General features: G+C 38.4%; 2 protein-coding genes across 3 annotated transcripts; one reads left to right on the forward strand and one right to left on the reverse strand.

Moving 5' to 3' along the window:
- Positions 1-1,707: 1,707 nt before the first annotated feature.
- afg3l1 (AFG3-like AAA ATPase 1) lies at positions 1,708-10,305 on the forward strand. Its single transcript, XM_059545692.1, has 15 exons — positions 1,708-1,924; positions 2,248-2,338; positions 2,414-2,499; positions 3,003-3,152; positions 3,324-3,526; positions 4,730-5,000; positions 5,079-5,216; positions 5,301-5,454; positions 5,614-5,721; positions 6,464-6,589; positions 6,811-6,921; positions 7,228-7,343; positions 7,641-7,841; positions 8,193-8,387; positions 9,759-10,305. The coding sequence occupies exons 1-15, from the start codon at positions 1,817-1,819 to the stop codon at positions 9,981-9,983; spliced, it is 2,283 nt and encodes a 760-aa protein (XP_059401675.1). The 5' UTR covers positions 1,708-1,816; the 3' UTR covers positions 9,984-10,305.
- Positions 10,306-12,638: 2,333 nt separating this feature from the next.
- dbndd1 (dysbindin domain containing 1) lies at positions 12,639-19,296 on the reverse strand. 2 transcript variants are annotated; one of them, XM_059546594.1, is made up of 4 exons: positions 18,976-19,296; positions 16,719-16,865; positions 16,149-16,286; positions 12,639-13,781 (listed from the first exon to the last, which is right to left on the reverse strand). In XM_059546594.1, exons 1-4 carry the CDS (start codon positions 19,004-19,006, stop codon positions 13,597-13,599), a joined length of 501 nt encoding a protein of 166 aa, XP_059402577.1. In that variant the 5' UTR covers positions 19,007-19,296; the 3' UTR covers positions 12,639-13,596. The 2 variants fall into 2 exon arrangements, with proteins under 2 accessions (XP_059402577.1, XP_059402578.1); XM_059546595.1 differs by having other exon boundaries at positions 12,639-13,769; positions 18,976-19,294.
- Positions 19,297-20,035: the final 739 nt, after the last annotated feature.

The following is a 20,035-nucleotide window of genomic DNA, read 5'->3' on the forward strand; positions in this document are numbered from 1 at the left end:
GACATTATAAACCATGCGTACGAACTCTTTTTCATGAAGTGAGAAAAGTAATGAAGTAAACAATGATTTTAAACTGTTTTCATGTCGATATACACATTTACATTAAATATTGCACTCGCATAAATGGAGATAAACAGTCTAAATACATAATTTAAAAAAAATAATAATAATTACATAATTTTATTAACAATAGGCTAAATAATTTTCCTTTGGCATGCTGTGTTTTAATGACAGCGAGGAGTGCTATAGGTGCACAATAATTCATCTTTAAACTAAACTACAGACCACATGTTATGAGAAATATTTTAGCGAGAATGATCAATGATGCAATTAAAAATTTATAATACTAATTTACCAGTAAATTAACCGTAGCATAGCTTGAGCTAAAAAAACATTACTATCAAGATATAACTTCACATCAACAAACCTTCCACTGTCCAACCACACACTGCAATCGATATACACTGTTGCATATGCACTGTTAAATATACACTGCTGCATATACTGTTAAATATACACTGCTGCATATACTGTTAAATATACACTTTTAAATTAAACTTGTACATATAGACTGTTGCATATACACGGTTAAATATACACTGCTGCATATACACGGTTGCATATACACTGTTAAATATATATATAAGTGACATTCGGCCAAGTATGGTGACCCACACTCATAATTTGTGCTCTGCATTTAACCCATCCGAAGTGCACACACACAGAGCAGTGAACACACACACACACACACACACTGTGAGCACACACCCAGAGCAGTGGGCAGCCATTTATCCTGCGGCACCCGGGGAGCAGTTGGGGGTTCGGTGCCTTGCTCAAGGGCACCTAAGTCGTGGTATTGAGGGAGGTGAGAGAACTGTACATGCACTCCCCCCACCCACAATTCCTGCCGGCCCGAGACTCGAACCCACAACCCTTCGATTGTGAGTCCGATTCTCTAACCACCAGGCCACGACTTCCCCTTTACTATTTTATATTACTATTTTTATCTATAGGAAATATAATAATAAAAAACATTTTGATATGGTGTTGTGTCAAACATTAATATAAAGCACATACACATTTATATATTTATATTTGCTTTATTCTAGTGTTTTAAAAGCAGTTGGAGGAAATTAGTTTAGCGTCTTCTATTAAAATGCACAAAATGTCTGTCTTTTGTGTATTTTATTATTAGATAAGAAAAGATGTTGGGAGCTGTACCTGTATGTGTTCAGTGTATTATTTATTTCTTCATTTTATAAAGATTGTGGCGTGGCGAGAATTCTAATAATAACTAATAACTAATAATAATCCTCAGCTCACACCTTTGACTGTACAAGCACCTGATTGTGAGACTCTTGAATGGGACTCAACGAGCCACTGAGCGCCCCCTGAAGGAAGATGCGAGTTACACATGACTTACACAACCAATGAAATCCTTAGAATCGTTTGCGGGGCGGGGTTTGCGCTTAAAAAAGTCACGCCCTCACGCAATGCACTGCATGCATACAAGGACCCAAAGTCGCCTTGTACTGCCTGTTCAAAGCTAAATTAAATTTTGCTGATGGCTATTTATCTATATATCACTAACTAGAATTATACCATCAAAAATATACTTAATAAATAAAATGACTTATTTTCCCATGAAAAATAATTTTCAAAACGAAAGCAACATATTGGAGATCTTATCAGGCGTCACGCAGGCGGCCCGTGGGGTCCTGTTGGTGGAAATGTCATTCAGCGCAGCGGTTACTGAACTCATGGAGATGGCTTCAGAGCGACTGTCGTGAGGGACTCAGGCTGAAGAGTGGGGCTCATGGCAGGGCTGCTGTCCGCCGCCGCTGCCGCTTCCGTGCGCTCCGGATCCAGAGCTTTACTGCGCTTCAACACCGCTGCTGGGAGACTCACCGCCGCTCGGCCACGGGTGAGAGAGAGAGACAGACACAGACACAGAGAGAGAGAGAGAGAGAGATGTGTGTTTATATTCCATCAGGCGCACACTGATTTATTATATCTGATGTTTTCACCTTAAAATGTGTGTCTGTGTGTATTAGTTCAGTTATATATATTTATTTTTATTTATTTATTTATGTTGTACATCAGTCTTATATACACTACTGACGTGTGTGTTATGATGTAACACATCTTTGTTGTGATGTAACAGATAACTGTGTCATGATGAGTAAGCTTGAACTGCTCTAGCTGTGAGTTTCATGTAAGACTGATGACTCTTTCCTTCTTTCTCAGTTTTTAGCCCTGAACCACCTTAAACCAGGATCATCCGTAGGGAATCGTTACACATCCCCGCTCTTGTGTTATTCCACCGACACACCCAAAGGTAAGGCATCACCAGACGTGTGACAGTGTTTGTTTACACTTGAGTCATAATTATAGACTGTTATAAAACTCTCAGATGGTAAAGCAAGCGGAGCAGAGAATCGGCCGGGAGGAGGAGGAAGGAAAGGAGGGAGAAAGGACTGGAAGAGTCGATTATTACAGGTAAACACTGACACAACATTCATGTTTTACCCCAAAATCTTAAGAAATAGTTTTAGGATCTTTAACCTCAGTTCTGATCAAAACTACCAAATGTAAAAACAAAAACAAAAAAAAAACAAGATTAATTGCCAAGTTCATAAATTATGTCACTGATTTGGGGGAAAACACACACACAAAATGACTGATTTTCAATATAGAAATTGATTGTGGACTGGATATTTTTTTACCTTTTATCACAGTCTTGGGCATGTCAAAGATTAGTAGCAACATTGGCTTTGATGCATTGTTAGTTTTTGTACAGCATTAGATTTTAATTTTTTCTCCCTCATTTATTGTTGGTGGCTGTTTTTGCCTAGAGACCTTTGCGCACTTACATTGATGTATTTGAGTAAATCTAAATGTACACCTCAGCTCTCAGAACTACATGGAGTAAACAAAAGTGTATTTATGCACCTGCTGCCTTTAAGTAAGACTGAAGCATGTGTGTTTAATATGTCCCTCAGGGAGACGTACCGTGGGACGATAAGGATTTCCGCTATGTTTTGATCACAATGGGAGGCATTGCATCCGTCCTGCTGTACCTGTACCTCCGAGATCCGGGCCGAGAGATCACCTGGAAGGATTTTGTCCATCGGTACCTGGACAGAGGACTGGTAAGAACAACATCTGTGATTTACAGGCGAGAGTTATGACTTAGCTTATAGCCTATCGGTGTGTGAAGGATGTTAGCAGTGTTGTGTCTTTTTCTCGATAATGAACACATTTCAAAGGTCTTCAAGGGTCACAGCACACAGTGAAATGCTGTTGTGTCGTTTTCCGCACAGGTTGAGCGTTTGGAGGTGGTGAACAAACAGTTTGTCAGGGTCATCCTGGTCCCCGGGGCCGACAGCTCTGAAGGAGTGAGCTACGTGTGGTTTAACATCGGCAGTGTGGACACGTTTGAGAGGAATCTGGAGGCTGCTCAATATGAGCTGGGTCTGGAGCCGTCCCATAGAGCAGCGGTGGTCTACACCTCCGAGAGTGACGGGTCAGTCTGACTCCATCAAACCAATGTTTCACTACTTCATATTTCATTTTAATTTCACGTGCATGCATAACACTACTGTTCAGAAGTTTGGGGTTAGTAAAAAAAAAAGAAAGATTTTTAAGGCTGTTCTGCTCACCCAAGGCTGCATTTATTTGATTAGAAATACAATAAAACCTTCATATTGTGATATACTAGTACAATAATAGTTTTCTATCCTAATATATTTTAAAATATAATTTATTTCTGTGATCAAAGCTGAATTTTCAGCATCATTACTCCAGTCTTCAGTGTCACATGATCCTTCAGAAATCACTCTAATATGAGGATTTTCTGCTTATGAAATATTTCTGATTATTTCACAATGTTGAAAACAGTTGAGCTGCTGAATATTTTAGTGATGCATTTTTTTTTCAGGTATCTCTGTTGAATAGAAAGTAAAAAATAAATAAATAAATCTTCAGTCTTTTTTTTTAAATATTAATTTCTAAGTAAATATATACATTTTTTAATCTTAATGACTCCAAACCTTTGAAACAAAATTATGTTTATTAATGTATAAAATGTAATATTTTGTAATGGTTCTTTCCTGTTAATTATATTTTATTTTAATCTGTTTTGCCCAAAGTTTTGGTCAGATTTTTTGCATTAGCTGTAATCAGCACAATATGATGACTGAAAAAATGTCAATCCATTAAAATAAAGTATACTGAGAGTAATTTAGTTTCGGTATATTTATTGGAATTATGTTTTTAGTAAATAGCAACATGTTTTCAATAACCGACAGTAAAAGTGTTCAAATAATATATATTTTTTTATTATTATTAAAATATAATAATTTAAATTGTGTTTTGAATTAAATAATGTGTTTTTGTTTTTTTTTGTTTTTTTTTTTTAATTAAAAAAAAATGAATAAAATATTTTAAATACATTTTCATCAGTTCCATTCAGGTAAAACAAAATCGTATTTGTTAATCGTATAAATTATTGCAGAAATATTAATTGCATGAATGAATAAAATTAATTACCAATTACACAGTCACTTGTGAAATGAATTGGTTTGTTCCTTTGAGTAATGAGCAGAGTCTGATATGTTGATCGTTCCAAGGTTACGGATGCAATGATGTGTCTAGATAACATTAAACAAAAAATTAAACATTAAAACTTAACTAGTAAACATTTTTTTGCTACTACCTCTTCCTCCAGGTCTTTTCTGATGAGTTTCATTCCCACCCTGCTTTTAATTGGCTTCTTGCTTTTCACTCTGCGACGTGGGCCAATGGGAGGAGGGATGGGTGGAGGAAGGGGCGGGCCCTTCAGCATGAGCGAATCAACTGCCAAGATGATGAAGGACGATATAGACATTAAGTTTAAGGATGTGGCTGGATGCGAAGAAGCCAAGGTGGAGATCATGGAGTTTGTTAATTTCCTAAAGAACCCACAACAGTACCTGGATTTGGGTGCTAAGATCCCTAAGGTACGACCTTCCAGAAGGAAAACACGTGGAGATAATTGGCAGAGCATTGTTATTAATTTAGGTTTTGTGTTTGTTCAGGGTGCTATGCTGTCCGGTCCTCCAGGGACGGGTAAAACGCTGCTCGCTAAAGCTACTGCCGGAGAGGCAAATGTTCCCTTCATTTCAGTCAACGGCTCTGAGTTTCTGGAGATGTTTGTTGGAGTTGGTCCAGCCAGAGTAAGTCTGAAGCAGTGAACTCTTCATTTCAAATGATTATAAATCATTTTGACCTGTAACGCTTTGATTTGTGGTTGTCGTTAGGTGAGAGACATGTTTGCTATGGCGAGGAAGAACGCCCCATGCATCCTCTTCATTGATGAGATTGACGCTGTGGGGAGGAAACGGGGCGGAGGGAATTTCGGTGGCCAGAGTGAACAGGAAAACACACTCAATCAGCTGTTGGTGGAAATGGACGGTAAGAGGTCAAAGGTTTGATAAAGAGGTCATAGGAGAGATTAAAGTCATGGAAAACTCTGATACTTTCAGTTGTATGCATGCTGTTGAGTTCTTGACTTGTATTGAATCTGAAAAATCCTTTGTCTAATAAACATTATAACTATTTTTGGTTATACAGGTTTCAATACAAGTACAAATGTTGTAGTTCTGGCTGGTACGAACAGGCCGGATGTCCTTGACCCTGCATTGATGCGACCAGGGAGGTTTGACAGACAGATTTACTTGGGTAAGAGCTTTCCCTTTCAGTTCAGTGCCACAGAATGTATGTAACATTTAGTGATCAAGCGATATATTACATCATTCAATGCTTGGTGCATTTTTTCTGTTTAGCCAGTAAGTATCAGAAGTGTGTCTTTTTATTTTGACAGCCCTGGGACGTTTGTTTTGACAGTACTGAGAATATCAGCACCTGAAATTATCTGGTTTTAACCATTCTGTCTTAATACATTATGTAAAAAGGAAAAAGTATAAGAAATGGTATTATAGATTCTGAATTCCTATTATTATTAGTATTAGTAGAAAGTTAAATGCTATAATACTTTATAATATACCATCAGCAAATACATAGTTAAATCATGTAAACAGATCTTTGAATATCTGACAAATTTTTGTATTTAAATGTATTTCTTTATTCAGAGAACATGCTTTCCAGAGCACTGTGTTACTGTGTGTGTGTTTTTATTTTTGTATTTTTTATTTTTTTTAACTATATTTCTTTATCTGTTTAAAAAAAAAAAACCAACATTAGGGTTTCAGAATCAAGATGTTGCTATCTAAAGGTCAAGTCTGTTTATTTTTAAAGTTTACTTTTTTTTTTCTAATTCAGTAAATATGTTATGTAGATTAATTGCAGCAAGTGTTATTTACTGTTTAAAAAAACTGAGCTGACCACTGACAATATTCACCTGTAGTGGGCTTCGAACAAATATGTACCAATATCTAAGGTTTGTACTGTGTCAATCCTTCAGGACCTCCTGATATTAAGGGGCGAGCATCCATATTCAAAGTGCACCTGCGACCACTCAAGCTGAACCCGAGTCTGGACCGTGATGCCATTGCGAGGAAGATGGCAGCTGCTACGCCTGGGTTCACTGGTGAATGAGCAGTGATTTAGTTAGATACCCATTTTCCTATTGAACAGAATTAATGTGCAAGCCATAGCAGAAAAATTATGTGTTGTATGATAATTATGTATTTGAAATTCGTGTTTGAGCGTAGAATGATGTAGTTGATTTGATATTTAAATAATTATAAGTGTAGCCATAATATTGGTGTGTTATTGAAATATAAATATCCTAATTTTTCTCTCCTCCAGGTGCTGATATTGCAAATGTCTGTAATGAAGCAGCTCTCATTGCTGCTAGACATCTGAATGAATTCATCAATGTTAAGCACTTTGAGCAGGCCATCGACAGAGTCATCGGAGGTAAACAGAAGAGCTTAGAATTGCAGTATATCCTACAAACATTCACTAAGTATGATTTACATGTTCTGATCTGTAAGTCATATTAGCAACGTCAGCAGTGTCCTGCGGTGTACCTCAGGGTTCAGTCCTGGGCCCCATTCTTTTTCTTATCTGCATTCCTTTCATTAGATAAGGCAAAGTAGGGGTATATATTTTTTTCTTCTTTCCTTTTTAGCGGTGCTGAAGCTTGAGTTGGCTTATGCAGTTTTAACTATCCTAAATTTTAAATAAAATGCATTTCTTTTTTTTTTTGCTCTAATATAACAGGTCTGGAGAAGAAGACTCAGGTTTTACAACCCACTGAGAAAAAGACTGTAGCCTATCATGAAGCAGGGCATGCTGTAGTGGGCTGGTTTCTCCAACATGCTGACCCATTGCTCAAGGTGATGTCATTTCCCAAAATATATTTAAATCCCAATGACTTCAGTCACCAAATGAAACAAATAACATATATTTTAGCTTAAAGAAAAAAAAAATTGCTTTGTCATTAGCTTTGATTAAAAACAGTTAACAATGAACAAGGGGCAAAACTGATTATGTATAAACTATAAACTTCATGTTACATCACCAGAAGTAGCATTGCAGCTATATAGTTCAATTTAAATTGCGCAATTCATCTTTAAAAAAATTTATTGAAATGTATTGGATTCATTCTCACATTCCGTAATTTTATGTTCCAGGTTTCTATAATTCCAAGAGGGAAAGGCCTGGGCTATGCACAGTACCTTCCAAAAGAGCAGTATTTATATACACGGGAGCAGCTATTCGACAGGATGTGTATGATGCTTGGAGGGCGGGTTGCAGAGCGGGTGTTTTTTGACAGGATCACGACTGGGGCTCATGATGACCTTAAGAAGGTCACACAGTCAGCATATGCTCAGGTAAAGATATTGTGCTTGCTTTGTATTATAAATTCAGTGGTTCAGTGTGCTACAGCATTTGCTGCAGCAAAATGGCAACATTATGTACTTTTGTTTTCATTTAGCAGAAGCTTTTATCCAAATGTACAATCCATTTGGAGTAGAGCTAAAACTAATAATTATTTTGTTGATCTGCTAACCATCTAATGGAATGATTCTTTGACTGTTCTGGCTGTTAATGCAATGATAAATCAACACAGTTTTGATAGCCCATTGATTGCTTCTTGAGACTTTCAGCCTATAACTTTCTGATTACAAGCCAAATCTTTGGCACATATCACCTTTATTTGACACCCTTCTTTTCTGTTGTAGATTGTGCAGTTTGGCATGAGCGAGAAAGTGGGGCAGGTGTCATTTGACCTGCCCCGGAAGGGTGAGATGGTTCTGGAGAAGCCCTACAGTGAGGCTACGGCAGAACTCATTGATGAGGAGGTCAGAGATCTGATCGATCGGGCCTTTCAGAGAACACTGGAACTCATCACTGAGAAACGAGAGCAGGTGGATATGGTGAGAACAACCAACATACTGATGTTATTTCATCCTGGAAAACAGTGGTGCCTCATGGTGTGCTTGGATTTCTAGCTTTAAATAGTGTAAAATCAAGTTTCTATTTCAACAGCCCTCAAAATAATGCCAGAGATGTCAGAACTAGTGACCTGTGGAGTGCCTCAGGGTTCAGTCCTTGGTCCCATTATTTTTCTCATCTACTTGCTTACTTTCTTTAAATAAGCCATAATCTTTAACAGTTATGTTGAGGTCACTACCTTAAATCAGTTCATTCATTCATTATTTATTTATAAAGCACATTTAAAAAACAAACCAAGGTTGACCAAAGTACTGTACAGATCAAGAGGCACAAATAATAAAACAAAACAAAAAATTACACTCTATAAAGAAACAAACATAAAACTTAAATGATACATTAGAAACCCACACTAAAGAAAAAAATGTGTTTTAAGTTTTAATTTAAAAGAAGAAAGTGATGACACCATTCAGATCGATACAGTGTAGGCCATTCCAGAGTTTGGGGCCTGCTATCGCAAAATCTCGTTCTCCACAGTGTTACCTAGATCTGCAAACAGAAAGCAATCCAAGGTTGTCAGATCTAAGTGACTTAGATGGGTTGTGACAACGTAGAATGTCAATTAGATGCGTTAGTGCTAGGCCGTGTAGTGCTTTGAAAACAAAACAATTAACATTTTAAATTCTATTCTCAGTTTGACACAAAGTTTCTAGTTCATACTGTGATATTTATAGCTCTGAATTAAGTGAAGTTAAGCTTTCAAAAGTGCTTTATACACTGTGCTTAACCCTGGGTTATCGTCACTCTAAACCCTGCTTTAATTCCTGGATAAAGGAACATTTCATGGTTGTAATTCAGAAGTGGGGCTAGCACTGCTTTTTACCACGGGTTAAGGCTGGCAATGCTTTTGTGCTATTAACCCTGCATTGCAGTGGCAAACAAACTTGTACCATGTGAAACGCTGCAGTATTACAATGTTACTACTAGATGCTCAGCAACAGACATCCAGTTGAGTTCCTCATATTCATATCCTTTGCAAAGTGACCGGAACATATTCAGGGAAAATTGTCAAATACAGATGGAAAATCATTAATTGGAGAGTTTAATCATTATGTTTAAAGTCCAAAAAGTTAATTCAGGAACAACTTGAATGTACATTATCAATACAAAGTAGGAATTGTTAACCCTGGGAAAATTTTAATCAGTGTAAAACACAATGCAAAATAACCCCAAAATTCTGTTGTTCCAGGGTTTAGACTGACCCAGGGTTAAATATTTCAAGCATGAAAAACTGCATGAAAGCAACCATCTCTGTCAGGTGGTTGATGCAAATATGCATTTGCATTTTTTAATAGGTCGGCAAGCGTTTGCTGGAAAAAGAAGTAATAGACAAAGCTGATATGATAGAGTTGCTGGGGCCCAGGCCATTTGAGGAGAAGTCCACATATGAGGAGTTTGTGGAGGGCACTGGAAGCTTTGAGGAAGATACAAGTCTTCCAGAAGGGTTGAAGGACTGGAACAAAGAGAGAGGAGAAACCCAGGAAGAACCTCCAGCTTCACAGGACAAACAGGCTGCTTGAAACAAATAATTTCCACCTGCCTCTCACACTTGCCTTACTGTGGAAACTCAGTGGGAAAGCAGTCTTCTTGGCTTAAAAGAGGAAGATTGTGAGTTTTGTTGGTATCTGTATTTCAGTTCCCTTGTTAATTCAAAGCAGGGGCTTTTTACTGAATTTGAAATGCCTAATCTGTGCATTATGTTGGCATAAACTATACCTGATAAACTTAAACACCTAACACCGTGAACTCTTTATGCCAGGTCAACAACTTAGAATTATCTTATTTGTTATTTTTATCCTTCTGTTTCTGCCATTTATATAATAAACGAAATTCTATTCTTTTCATTCTCTCTTCCTCTTAATAGAAGTGCAAGAAATGTAAATTTGTACAACTTTCAGTTGTGTTTTTAGAAAAAAAATATTGAAAGTGAAATTGTGATTATTTAAATTAAAGGTTTTGTTTCATGCATTATATTTCTCATGGTCTACTTAGAATGCAAGTCAAGGTTAAACACATAAGGTTGCACATAAAACAGTCTTTCATGATCAATTTCCACCTTTTATCTGACCCTTGGATTTAATTGGATCATTTTTGTAGCTTGAAACTCTTAGTATATTATGAATTCACCACTTCGCCATGGTCATATTTACAGTTTATAATCTGTAGAAAGGGCAAAAACCTTCTGAAGCAGTAAAATGTTGTTATATTGTATCTCTGCACCACACAGTCTACACTGACATCAGCAGAAGTAGGGCATAGCTAGATGATTTATCATACTTCCTTATCCAAGCAAACTGTTCATTAGGGACGCTCCTATTTTAGATGGGTGAGATTTAGCCAAGTAGCATCCAGAATCAGTGCTATCTACAAATATGATGGTAATAAACTGAGCAACAACATCTTGCTATAATTTTTGGTTGTTAACAAAAATTATGGAGAGTATTAAAGCCCAGTTTATGTTTGTGGATATTCTTTACAAAAGGCTTCTCTTCAGACAAAAGCACCTTTTGTTGGACTGTTCTGTAGTCTGAAAGAAGAGCCTCTTAAGGTGCACATAACGTGCTGCTTTCTGTATCATGCTTTGGTGTCTGCATGACCAGTGCTGCTCATATAATCTCTTTAATTAAATTGTACCATGTTGTCTCCATTTAGAGCTAATTGAGAAGGTGTTGTGTCACAGGACATGCTTTCTATAGTAATAAATACAGTAAAATGGATTGGTGCAAGAAAAAGAAGAAAAACAATCTGATCTTTGTCATTTCACATTTATTCCTGTTAGTTTTTTGTCCTCCTTGATTTGGCAGACTTGTTGATTCCGGTAGTTTGTAAATTTCTTCTCTGATGTGACCTTGTGTATAGATCATGCTTGACATCATTGAACCCTGTAATAACCCTGGTGACATATACAATACAACTTTTTGATTGGAGTTCAGAAATTTGTGGATTTGCATTTGGACTTCACACCCAATAGCTTTTTTTATTCTCTTTTGTGGATCAGGCATAATTTACTACTATGCACTGGTGATCACAACTGAGGACTTTGATTTGAATGTTATCTTGATGTGAAATTATGAATGACATTTAATGATACAGAGTGGTTAAAAAACATATTGCTAAAAGATTATTATCCCTTTCGTCCATTCAAGTGCAACTTCAAATGCTGTACTCATTAAGTTAGGCCAGAAACATATTCTACACAAGTCGGAACGCTTTTGTGGTCCTGCTGTACATATTTAATGTGTATTCGTGTGTTACTGTGGTTGTAACAAACCTCAGCACTCAAGGGGGTGATAACTAGAATCAAAATTGCTCAAATTTAAAATAACACGTTCAGCAGTACAGGTGCTGGTCATATAATTAGAATATCATCAAAAAGTTGATTTCAGGTCCAAGGTCAACCCAGCCGTATACCAGGAAGTTTTAGAGCACTTCATGCTTCCTGCTGCTGACCGACTTTATGGAGATGCAGATTTCATTTTCCAACAGGACTTGGCCCCTGCACACAGTGCCAAAGCATCCAGTACCTGGTTTAAGGACCATGGTATCCCTGTTCTTAATTGGCCAGCAAACTCGCCTGACCTTAACCCCATAGAAAATCTGTGGGGTATTGTGAAGAGGAAGATGCGCTATGCCAGACCCAGCAATGCAGAAGAGCTGAAGGCCACTATCAGAGCAACCTGGGCTCTCATAACACCTGAGCAGTGCCACAGACTGATCGACTCCATGCCACACCACATTGCTGCAGTAATTCAGGGGAAAGAAGCCCCAACTAAGTATTGAGTGCTGTACATGCTCATACTTTTCAGTTGGTCAAGATTTCTAAAAATCCTTTCTTTGTATTGGTCTTAAGTAATATAAACATTTTCTGAGATACTGAATTTGCGATTTTCCTTAGTTGTCAGTTATAATCATCAAAATTAAAAGAAATAAACATTTGAAATATATCAGTCTGTGTGTAATGAATGAATATAATATACAAGTTTCACTTTTTGAATGGAATTAGTGAAATAAATCAACTTTTTGATGATATTCTAATTATATTACCAGCACCTGTTTACTCTTTTTAAACTGATATTCCACCTTGACCGCAGTATTTCCTAACACACCAAGTGTGGAGGCACACCAACAATACCAACGCCATCATTTTTTGGATGTATCCCTTATCTGACCTATCCCTTCAGGTCTTGCAGTGTCTCCTATTGAGCTGATTTAATCTGGTGTATTGTATTTAGGAAGAGTTTGAATATGTGTACTGTCAGTGTGCCTCCAGGAACAGGGTTGGGAAACACTGCCTAAAGGGATAAAGGGCTATCCAGTCCTAGCCAATGTGTTAGGTCAGGTTGAAGATAAAGCCCACTGGAAGGTGACCTTTCATATCAGGATTGGACTTCACTGGCTTATGTTAATTCTAGCAGAAACACCCTCTTGTTGGCAATGATGAGAATATGCTGCAATATCAATTCCGTTCTGACAAATTCTGAAACACAAAGATATATCAAATCAATCAAAATGTCTGCATTCATGAACTTGCGTAGGGTATGTTTCAGGCCTTAGGCATGAATTTTTTTTACAAGACATTTGACTTTGTGTCTAGGTATCGATACTTTCATGTAGAATCTCCTCAAAGGACACATTTTTTGGGAATTCTTGCAACTTCTCTCTTTACGCTGCATTGACATGTCTTTAACTATGCTGTAGATTCTCTGGAAATGTCTTATCACAGTTGCTGCTTCGACACATTGCACTGTTCAAATTCAAATCACTGTGGTATTCCTCAGTTGCTCCTTAGATTCACATTGCTTGAGCCAGTGTTGTCCATTATGCTACATCATGCTGCAAGTTCTCCATAAGCAGTAGCCACATGGAGAAGACTGAAAGTAACTCGGTCCAAAAGAGGAGTCCCAAAATCCTAGTTGTATGAAGTCTGTTGCATCTTGAGGAAGAGTCTACACTTACTCTAGCTTATTGGAGCTCTCTTCTTGTCCATAATGGACAAAGGGATTGCATTATCTTTAGGTGGAATGAATATGTCCTTTGATCCCAGGAGTTCCTAAACTTCTTTCTTGTGAAGGAAGCTCCACTTTCAGCACAAGGGCTTTGTTTTCTTCCTAAGCCCCTGTAGCTTCCCCTGGCTCAAGGCTGTTGGGATTGGGAGCGCTCTATCTTCAGCATTGGCTCTGTGTTTTCGGAGTCACTGTGATGCTTTCGATCTCTTGACTGCTGTTCCGCTTTTCCACCACGGGTCCAGGATGGTGAGCGGACGTAACCACCGTGTGGAAATCTAGGTAATGGTGGCTGCTGCCGATCTGAGGGGTGAACTTACAAAACCAACTAATGAAAAACACATTCATGATGACTGGCTAACCATTTTTAAACAATTTGGATGCCATAGTTCTGTTCCAAAACATAGTCAGTTGCCTGCCATGATGGCATTTTAAGGTAACATAGGTCCAATCTTTTCCAACAGGTAAATTGCCTTCTAACTGACCTTTTTTTGGCACAATTATAAAGTACTTTTCACATTTACATAAGCATTTTAATGCAACTCTTGAAAAAAAGTGTCTTTTATCTCCATATGAATAGCACTAGTATAGGACAGGGGTCTCCAGCCCTGGTCCTGGAGAGCTACCGTCCTGCAGATATCAGCTCCAACCCCAGTCAAACACACCTGAACCAGCTAATCAAGGTGTTCAGGGTAGCTTGGTAATTACAGGCAGGTGTGTTGGAGCAGGGTTGAAACTGAAGTCTGCAGGATGGTAGCTCTCCATGAACAGGTTGGAGATCCCTGGTATAGGGGTAGCCAACACTGCTACTGGAGGGTAGCTTCCTGTAGAATTTAGCTTTAACCCCGATCAAACACACCTATACCAGCTAATCAAGATTTTCAGGATTCCTTAAATTACAGGCAGGTGTATTATAGCAGGGTTGCAAATTAAGTCTGTAGGAGGGTAGTCCACCAGGAGCAGGGTTGGCTTCCTCTACATGAGTAGCATCATGAAAGGGTGGTTTTAGTCAGGGATGTCCTGCACAGTTTATTTCCAACCCCTATTACACAAACCTGAACCAGATATTCACATCATTTTCAGGATCACTAGGTGTGTTTGTGGCAAGTTGGAGCTGAACTCTGCAGGATGTTGATCCCTGGGAACTGGGGGGGTTTAGCAGAGTGGCCACAGGGATGGCAAGGCTTTGGTCTATGGTGGCCATGGCCACACCTGTACACCCCTAGCTCCGCTTCTGGGTGTGAGTGATCAGACACTGAGCTGCTGCCCATGAAGAGCTATTTAAACCAGTCTCTTATGAGGTTCCATGACAGTTAGGATGCTGCTTTAGAGTTGCTACCAATGTACACAGCAAAGCAGCTCATTAGATTTTGATAAAGAGATCATATGCGTCATGTCTGTTTGATTCCTCAACATGCTGCCTTTAGGGATGTTCACACTGACAGGGATTTGCAGTAAAAAAAGAAAAGAAAAAAAAAGAAAGCATCTGTATTTCATTAATTTTCAATGAAACTCATGAGTGACAGACATTGTAAGAGTTTAGTTAAAGTTTACTTTCGTGCATAGTGATACACTGAGGTGACTAATAATGTATAAGGGTACAACAATTAAGAAGGAATGCCTACTAACAAGCAGAAATATAAATGCATCTGTCTTCATTTTAAGCCCTGACAAATTTGGGGTCTAGACAAATGTTATTCACATAACGTAGAGACCAGGGAGCATAACATTTAAGCAGCAGGTTCGAGGTAATGCTAATCTAGATTGTTCAGAATGCCACTGACATTGCCTCATAGTTTAAATATTTAATATGTTCACATTTGTGCACTTCAGTTTAGAGCTTAATCAAATAGTAATGTGCTCACTGTAGATTTCCATGGAATCACCTCACATTGCTAGCAGCCAAGTCTCCAACATACTCTACTCAAAATGCTATCCATCCATTTTATTTTTCTTGCTTCACAGTGAACATTCAGTCATGGACAATAGAGTGGTGCAGGAATGAGTCCTAAAACACAAAACTTGACACAATTTTTGCTCATCCAATTTGAATAGGTTTTTGGTTTCATGCCTGAAATAAGGTCTGCTGTAAACACAAGCTCAAGATATTTTCACATTTTATTATTTTTATTCAAATATAAAAGTAATATCCCACTCGTGATTTTTTAAAAAGCTTTTACTTCTCCTGGTTATTAACAAATTGCTAATGGGACTCCAGAGGTTGTCAAGGATATTATCATCATCACACCGAATAGGAAAAATAACCTACTCTCTAGTGCACTTTTACAGTCTTGTTGTGTTTATACTCATGCTTTTGCGAACTATTATATCATGAAGATATTAAATAAAGATTGTAAGTTGTCAGAAATGATGCATGTCTGTTATGTCTTGCAGCCTTTCCATAGTTTGTTTATAGCCTAACTTTAGCTTTTTAATTCTAAGGGTTGTATTTAAGCTTATTAACATTTGTTAGACAGAGCTTAACTATCCAAAAGGCAGTGGGAAAATCCTATTGATTTCTTGTTGAGGGAACCAGGGGGATGCTAACATCCGGGTTGGCCTACAAAAATACGTCATCATTCCTGCAGCACTCTTTAAAACAGATTCTGAATAATATGTTTGAGGAATAGGTTGATTTCATTTTAAGCCTCCTGATATGGTAAAAACTGATAGCTGACTCACTTGCTGGGGATTCTGTTTGATTCTCCTCATCTGAATCAGCAAACACCTCCCCCAGCTCCTGGTCAGACATGTCTGTGAGCTCCGTCAAGTCCAGGAGGTCAAAGTGTACCTCCAGAGAGGACACACTGCTGAGAGGCTCTGAGATCAGGCAGAAGATATCAGAATCTATACTGCATTACTGGTTAAGAGTACTTCAGTGATATTCTTAAACTGACCTCATTGTTCAGACATGTTGTGCAATATTAAGTATGGAAGCCCATATCTGCCACTGAATAAAAAAAATCAAAAGGTAATAGCGAATTTTTATCTCACAATAGTTCATATCCTACAATTGTGAGAAAAAAACGTCAGTATTGCAACTCGTAATTTTATTGTTTTTATTCAGTGGCGGAAACAAGCTTCCATAACTAACTGAATCTAATGACAACGTTTAACTTATATCTCTCCTCAAAATATGTTAATCATTACTAAAGGTCACTTAATGTAATGCAAAAAAAAAAAGAAGTAATTTCTTATTTTGAGTTGTTTTGACTGGGATGAAATATGGCCTGCATGCAATCTTTCACTCACGTCGTTTCTCGGTGATCAGCACCTGGCTGCCATGATGTGATGGGGTGCCAACGTACTCTCCTGAGGCATTGTGGGATGCCTCAGTGGTGAGACTGGCGGAGCTGGAGGACTTCAGAAGCTTCTGGAACTCTCTGTCTCTAAGTGGCTCTACAAAAAAAAAAAAAAAAAAAAAGGCATTTTATAGAGCATTATTATAGTATAACCTTTATGTATATTGACTGTCTGCTGTTAAATATATAACAGATAATGAAATGTCTATTTCTTTTTTTCTGAACAAAATGTGAGTAGTGCTTGCCCATTCAGAACTGTCACAAGAACAGTGTTTTCTGCGTGGTAGCCAGATCATTGCTGTACAGTTACTAAGGTGTTCTAAGTAGTTGTTAGCGTGTTGATATATGGTTGCTAGAGTGCTCTAGGTGGTATTCAGAGAATGTATTTATGTAGCTGATAAGATGTTCTAAGTGGTTGTTAGTGCACTGCTGCAGAAGACATTTGCTTGGGTGTACTAGATGGTTGTTAGCATATGGCTATTTGGTTGTGGTGGTGTTGTAGGGTGTTTTCTAGATGGTTGTCACATTGTGTGGTTTCTGTGAGGTTGCTATTCTGAGTGGTAGCCAGAAAACTGCTATGTACGTAGCTTCTAAGGTGTTCTAAAAGTGCATTGCTACAGTAGGCTGTTGCTAGAGTTTCCTGAAAGTTTGTTAGCACATTGCTAAGTGGTTGCTAAGATGTTCTGAATTCTGTTCTCAGTGTTTGTTAGCATGTTCCTATGGAGTCATTATGGTGTTACAGGGGGTTGTTAGCACATGTTCTGTTTTGTGATACCTTGACCATTGCGGTTGCTCTGGTGTTCTCAATCACAGTTTAGCTCTACGTCTAAAGCTGATCCCTTGCTTTCCATGTCTCGTTCTCTAAAAGGGTTTGCCAGCGGTTGCCAAAGAAGTGAAACAGAAGATGCTTATGTTTCCCTGAATGTTTAACAAGCTTTCAGCCCTCTATTGATTTCTTGCGGCAGTAGTCAAAGCAGACAATCGTTTCATATCATTGAAGGCAGTTAAATTACACACATGGGATAAAAAAAACAAGTGGGCAACTGGATCTAAACCTGTATATTTTTAGAATGAATACACAGCTAATTTTTAAGATATGCAGCAAACATGTCCTGAAATTTAAAAACAAGACTATTCTAAAGTATTATATATGACATTATATAATAATAAATGTTATATAATATTAAATTATTTAATAATATTATTTTACTTGATCATATTTACTTTATTTTATAAAAATATGTATTATGTAAATGTATTTCTGGTATACAGTCTGTGCTTTGTGTGGTTTGGCGAGGCCCTTTTCTTGTAGTTGCAATTGGGGCTGCATTGACTGCAAAAGCAAGATAGGAAATTATAGAATTTACATACAGTTCAGAAGGCATAACTAAATGTGTTAATGATTTCACACACTTTTATTTTAATTATTACAAATTATGTTAAATTATCATTAAGAAAAACTAAACACATTTTTTAGACGGAAGTAGCAGGAGATTCAACCTAAGAACACATTTCTCAGTACATAAACGTATTTTTCACTTCCGTAGCATGTTAGTAAACTTATTTTTCACTTCTGTAGGACACCACATCTCAAGAATCCATGATGTGATGATACAGACTCTCCGCAGTCTGCGGGTCATCCCTCCCTGCTTCACACCGCTCATTAGCCCACACACAGCCGATTCTGCTGGCTTGTTCTCTTTTTGTGCATGCCAGTCATGCAAATATTGGTGCATGGATTGGGATATATTTCCGTATTGCAAAAGGCTCTCAATCCAAACCATACGTGCTGACATGAACTATATTTTTAGTAGCACCCAGTGGTACCCAACTCCCATTGTCCCAAAGCAACCACTGCAAAGATGCAATTCAATGTCAAATTCTCAAAAAGGCTTGCATCCAAAAATCCCCCTCGCCCATGAGCTTTGTCGTTTATTCACATAGCAGTTCTAGTAATCGTTAGACAATTCTGCTATTATTCATAAGCCACCACCCTAAATTTATTCAAGGTGCTGTACCCTTTCCCATGTGCACAAATGCAAGCTGCCAGCCACTGAGCACTACCGGCTTCCTCTGACTGCCTGCTTTGTCTGTGCATTCAAGAAAAAAAGACATGGTGGCAGCTCTTACAGCGGGCTATTGAATTCAATGGGAGTAGACATTTAAATGTGTTGCAGCATGCCGGCTGAAGAAATGTTTGCTCTTACCTGCAGCACCAGAGTCTGCCTGAGCCTCCATTAAGACTATTGTAGCAGCCGGTGCAATGCTGTTTGGCGTCGCAGCCGGGTTTAGAGGGAGCGCCTCTTGCCTCGTGTGCACTCTCTATCTCTTTCTAGCTACCCACTTTCTCTCTCTCTCTCTCTCTCTCTCTTCCCCACCCCTACATGCACTGTCACACATTAGCTCCCATTGTCACTGCAGCACACACAACAGTGACACATAAAGGGTCCCACAAGAGAGAAATGCAGTCAGCCACTGCACAACACTGCATGACACACCAAAACAGTAGGGAGGGAGGGATAGAGGGAGGGAGGTGCCCGTAGACAATAAAAAGGATTCATATGGGCGGCAGAGGTCTAGTGATCTAATTTTTACAATGAGATGAAAAAAGAGGCATATCTGTGAGTCTATCTAATAGGCCAGAAAAATAGGCTGAGTACAGATGCTACTAGCATGTGGCTCTTGTAGTTACAACTCCAGTACTCAAGGGGGCAATAGATTTACTTTCAAATGTCAGTGTCATTATTCAGGTAGTCTCGCATAGCCAGATTTTCAAGAGGTCTGGGCTGCGTTTCCCAAAAGCATTGTAAGCCTGAAGTGATCGTAGAACCATTAATCATCAACAGGTAAATCACTCAACAACACCGTCTTCAGTCGTCAAGAGTGTATGCCGTGGAAAATCGGGCATATACTTTTGAAAATCCAGTGTTTAGCGTCTCCTGATAAGTGCTTCTTGTTATCATAGCTGTGAACATGACAGCTTCTTCCATGAGAGAGTTTGTCATCATGACGTATTTTGTTTCCAGGTGGACTCATAGAGAAAGTGACCATAGACTGTAAAACAAGATGGATGACATGTCTCCACTTCCACTGTAGAAAAGTGAAGCCGAAATGTGCCAGTTATGGCCTCTGTCGTCTTGCTCCGATGACATCATTAGGGGCCCAAGTCTGTTCAGTAGTGGTCATGAGCTGGAGCCGCATTATCGCTGTCCCACCCAAACTCCCGCACACCCAAAAACATTACCCACACCCAGCATCAAATAACTA

The sequence above is a fragment of the Carassius carassius genome, chromosome 50, assembly GCF_963082965.1.
Source record: "Carassius carassius chromosome 50, fCarCar2.1, whole genome shotgun sequence".
NCBI lineage: Eukaryota > Metazoa > Chordata > Actinopteri > Cypriniformes > Cyprinidae > Carassius > Carassius carassius.

Bases quoted from the DNA above. Each gene is read 5' to 3' on its own strand.
- afg3l1 (XM_059545692.1), top strand. From the start codon at position 1,817: ATGGCAGGGCTGCTGTCCGCCGCCGCTGCCGCTTCCGTGCGCTCCGGA. The intron at 3,527-4,729 runs GTCAGTCTGACT...CTCTTCCTCCAG, and splicing joins TACACCTCCGAGAGTGACGG to GTCTTTTCTGATGAGTTTCA. The intron at 6,922-7,227 runs GTAAACAGAAGA...CTAATATAACAG, and splicing joins CATCGACAGAGTCATCGGAG to GTCTGGAGAAGAAGACTCAG.
- dbndd1 (XM_059546594.1), bottom strand. From the start codon at position 19,006: ATGGAGGCTCAGGCAGACTCTGGTGCTGCAG. The intron at 16,287-16,718 runs GTGAGTGAAAGA...GCCTGATCTCAG, and splicing joins GCTGATCACCGAGAAACGAC to AGCCTCTCAGCAGTGTGTCC. The intron at 13,782-16,148 runs GTGAGTCAGCTA...TGGTTTTGTAAG, and splicing joins TCAAACAGAATCCCCAGCAA to TTCACCCCTCAGATCGGCAG.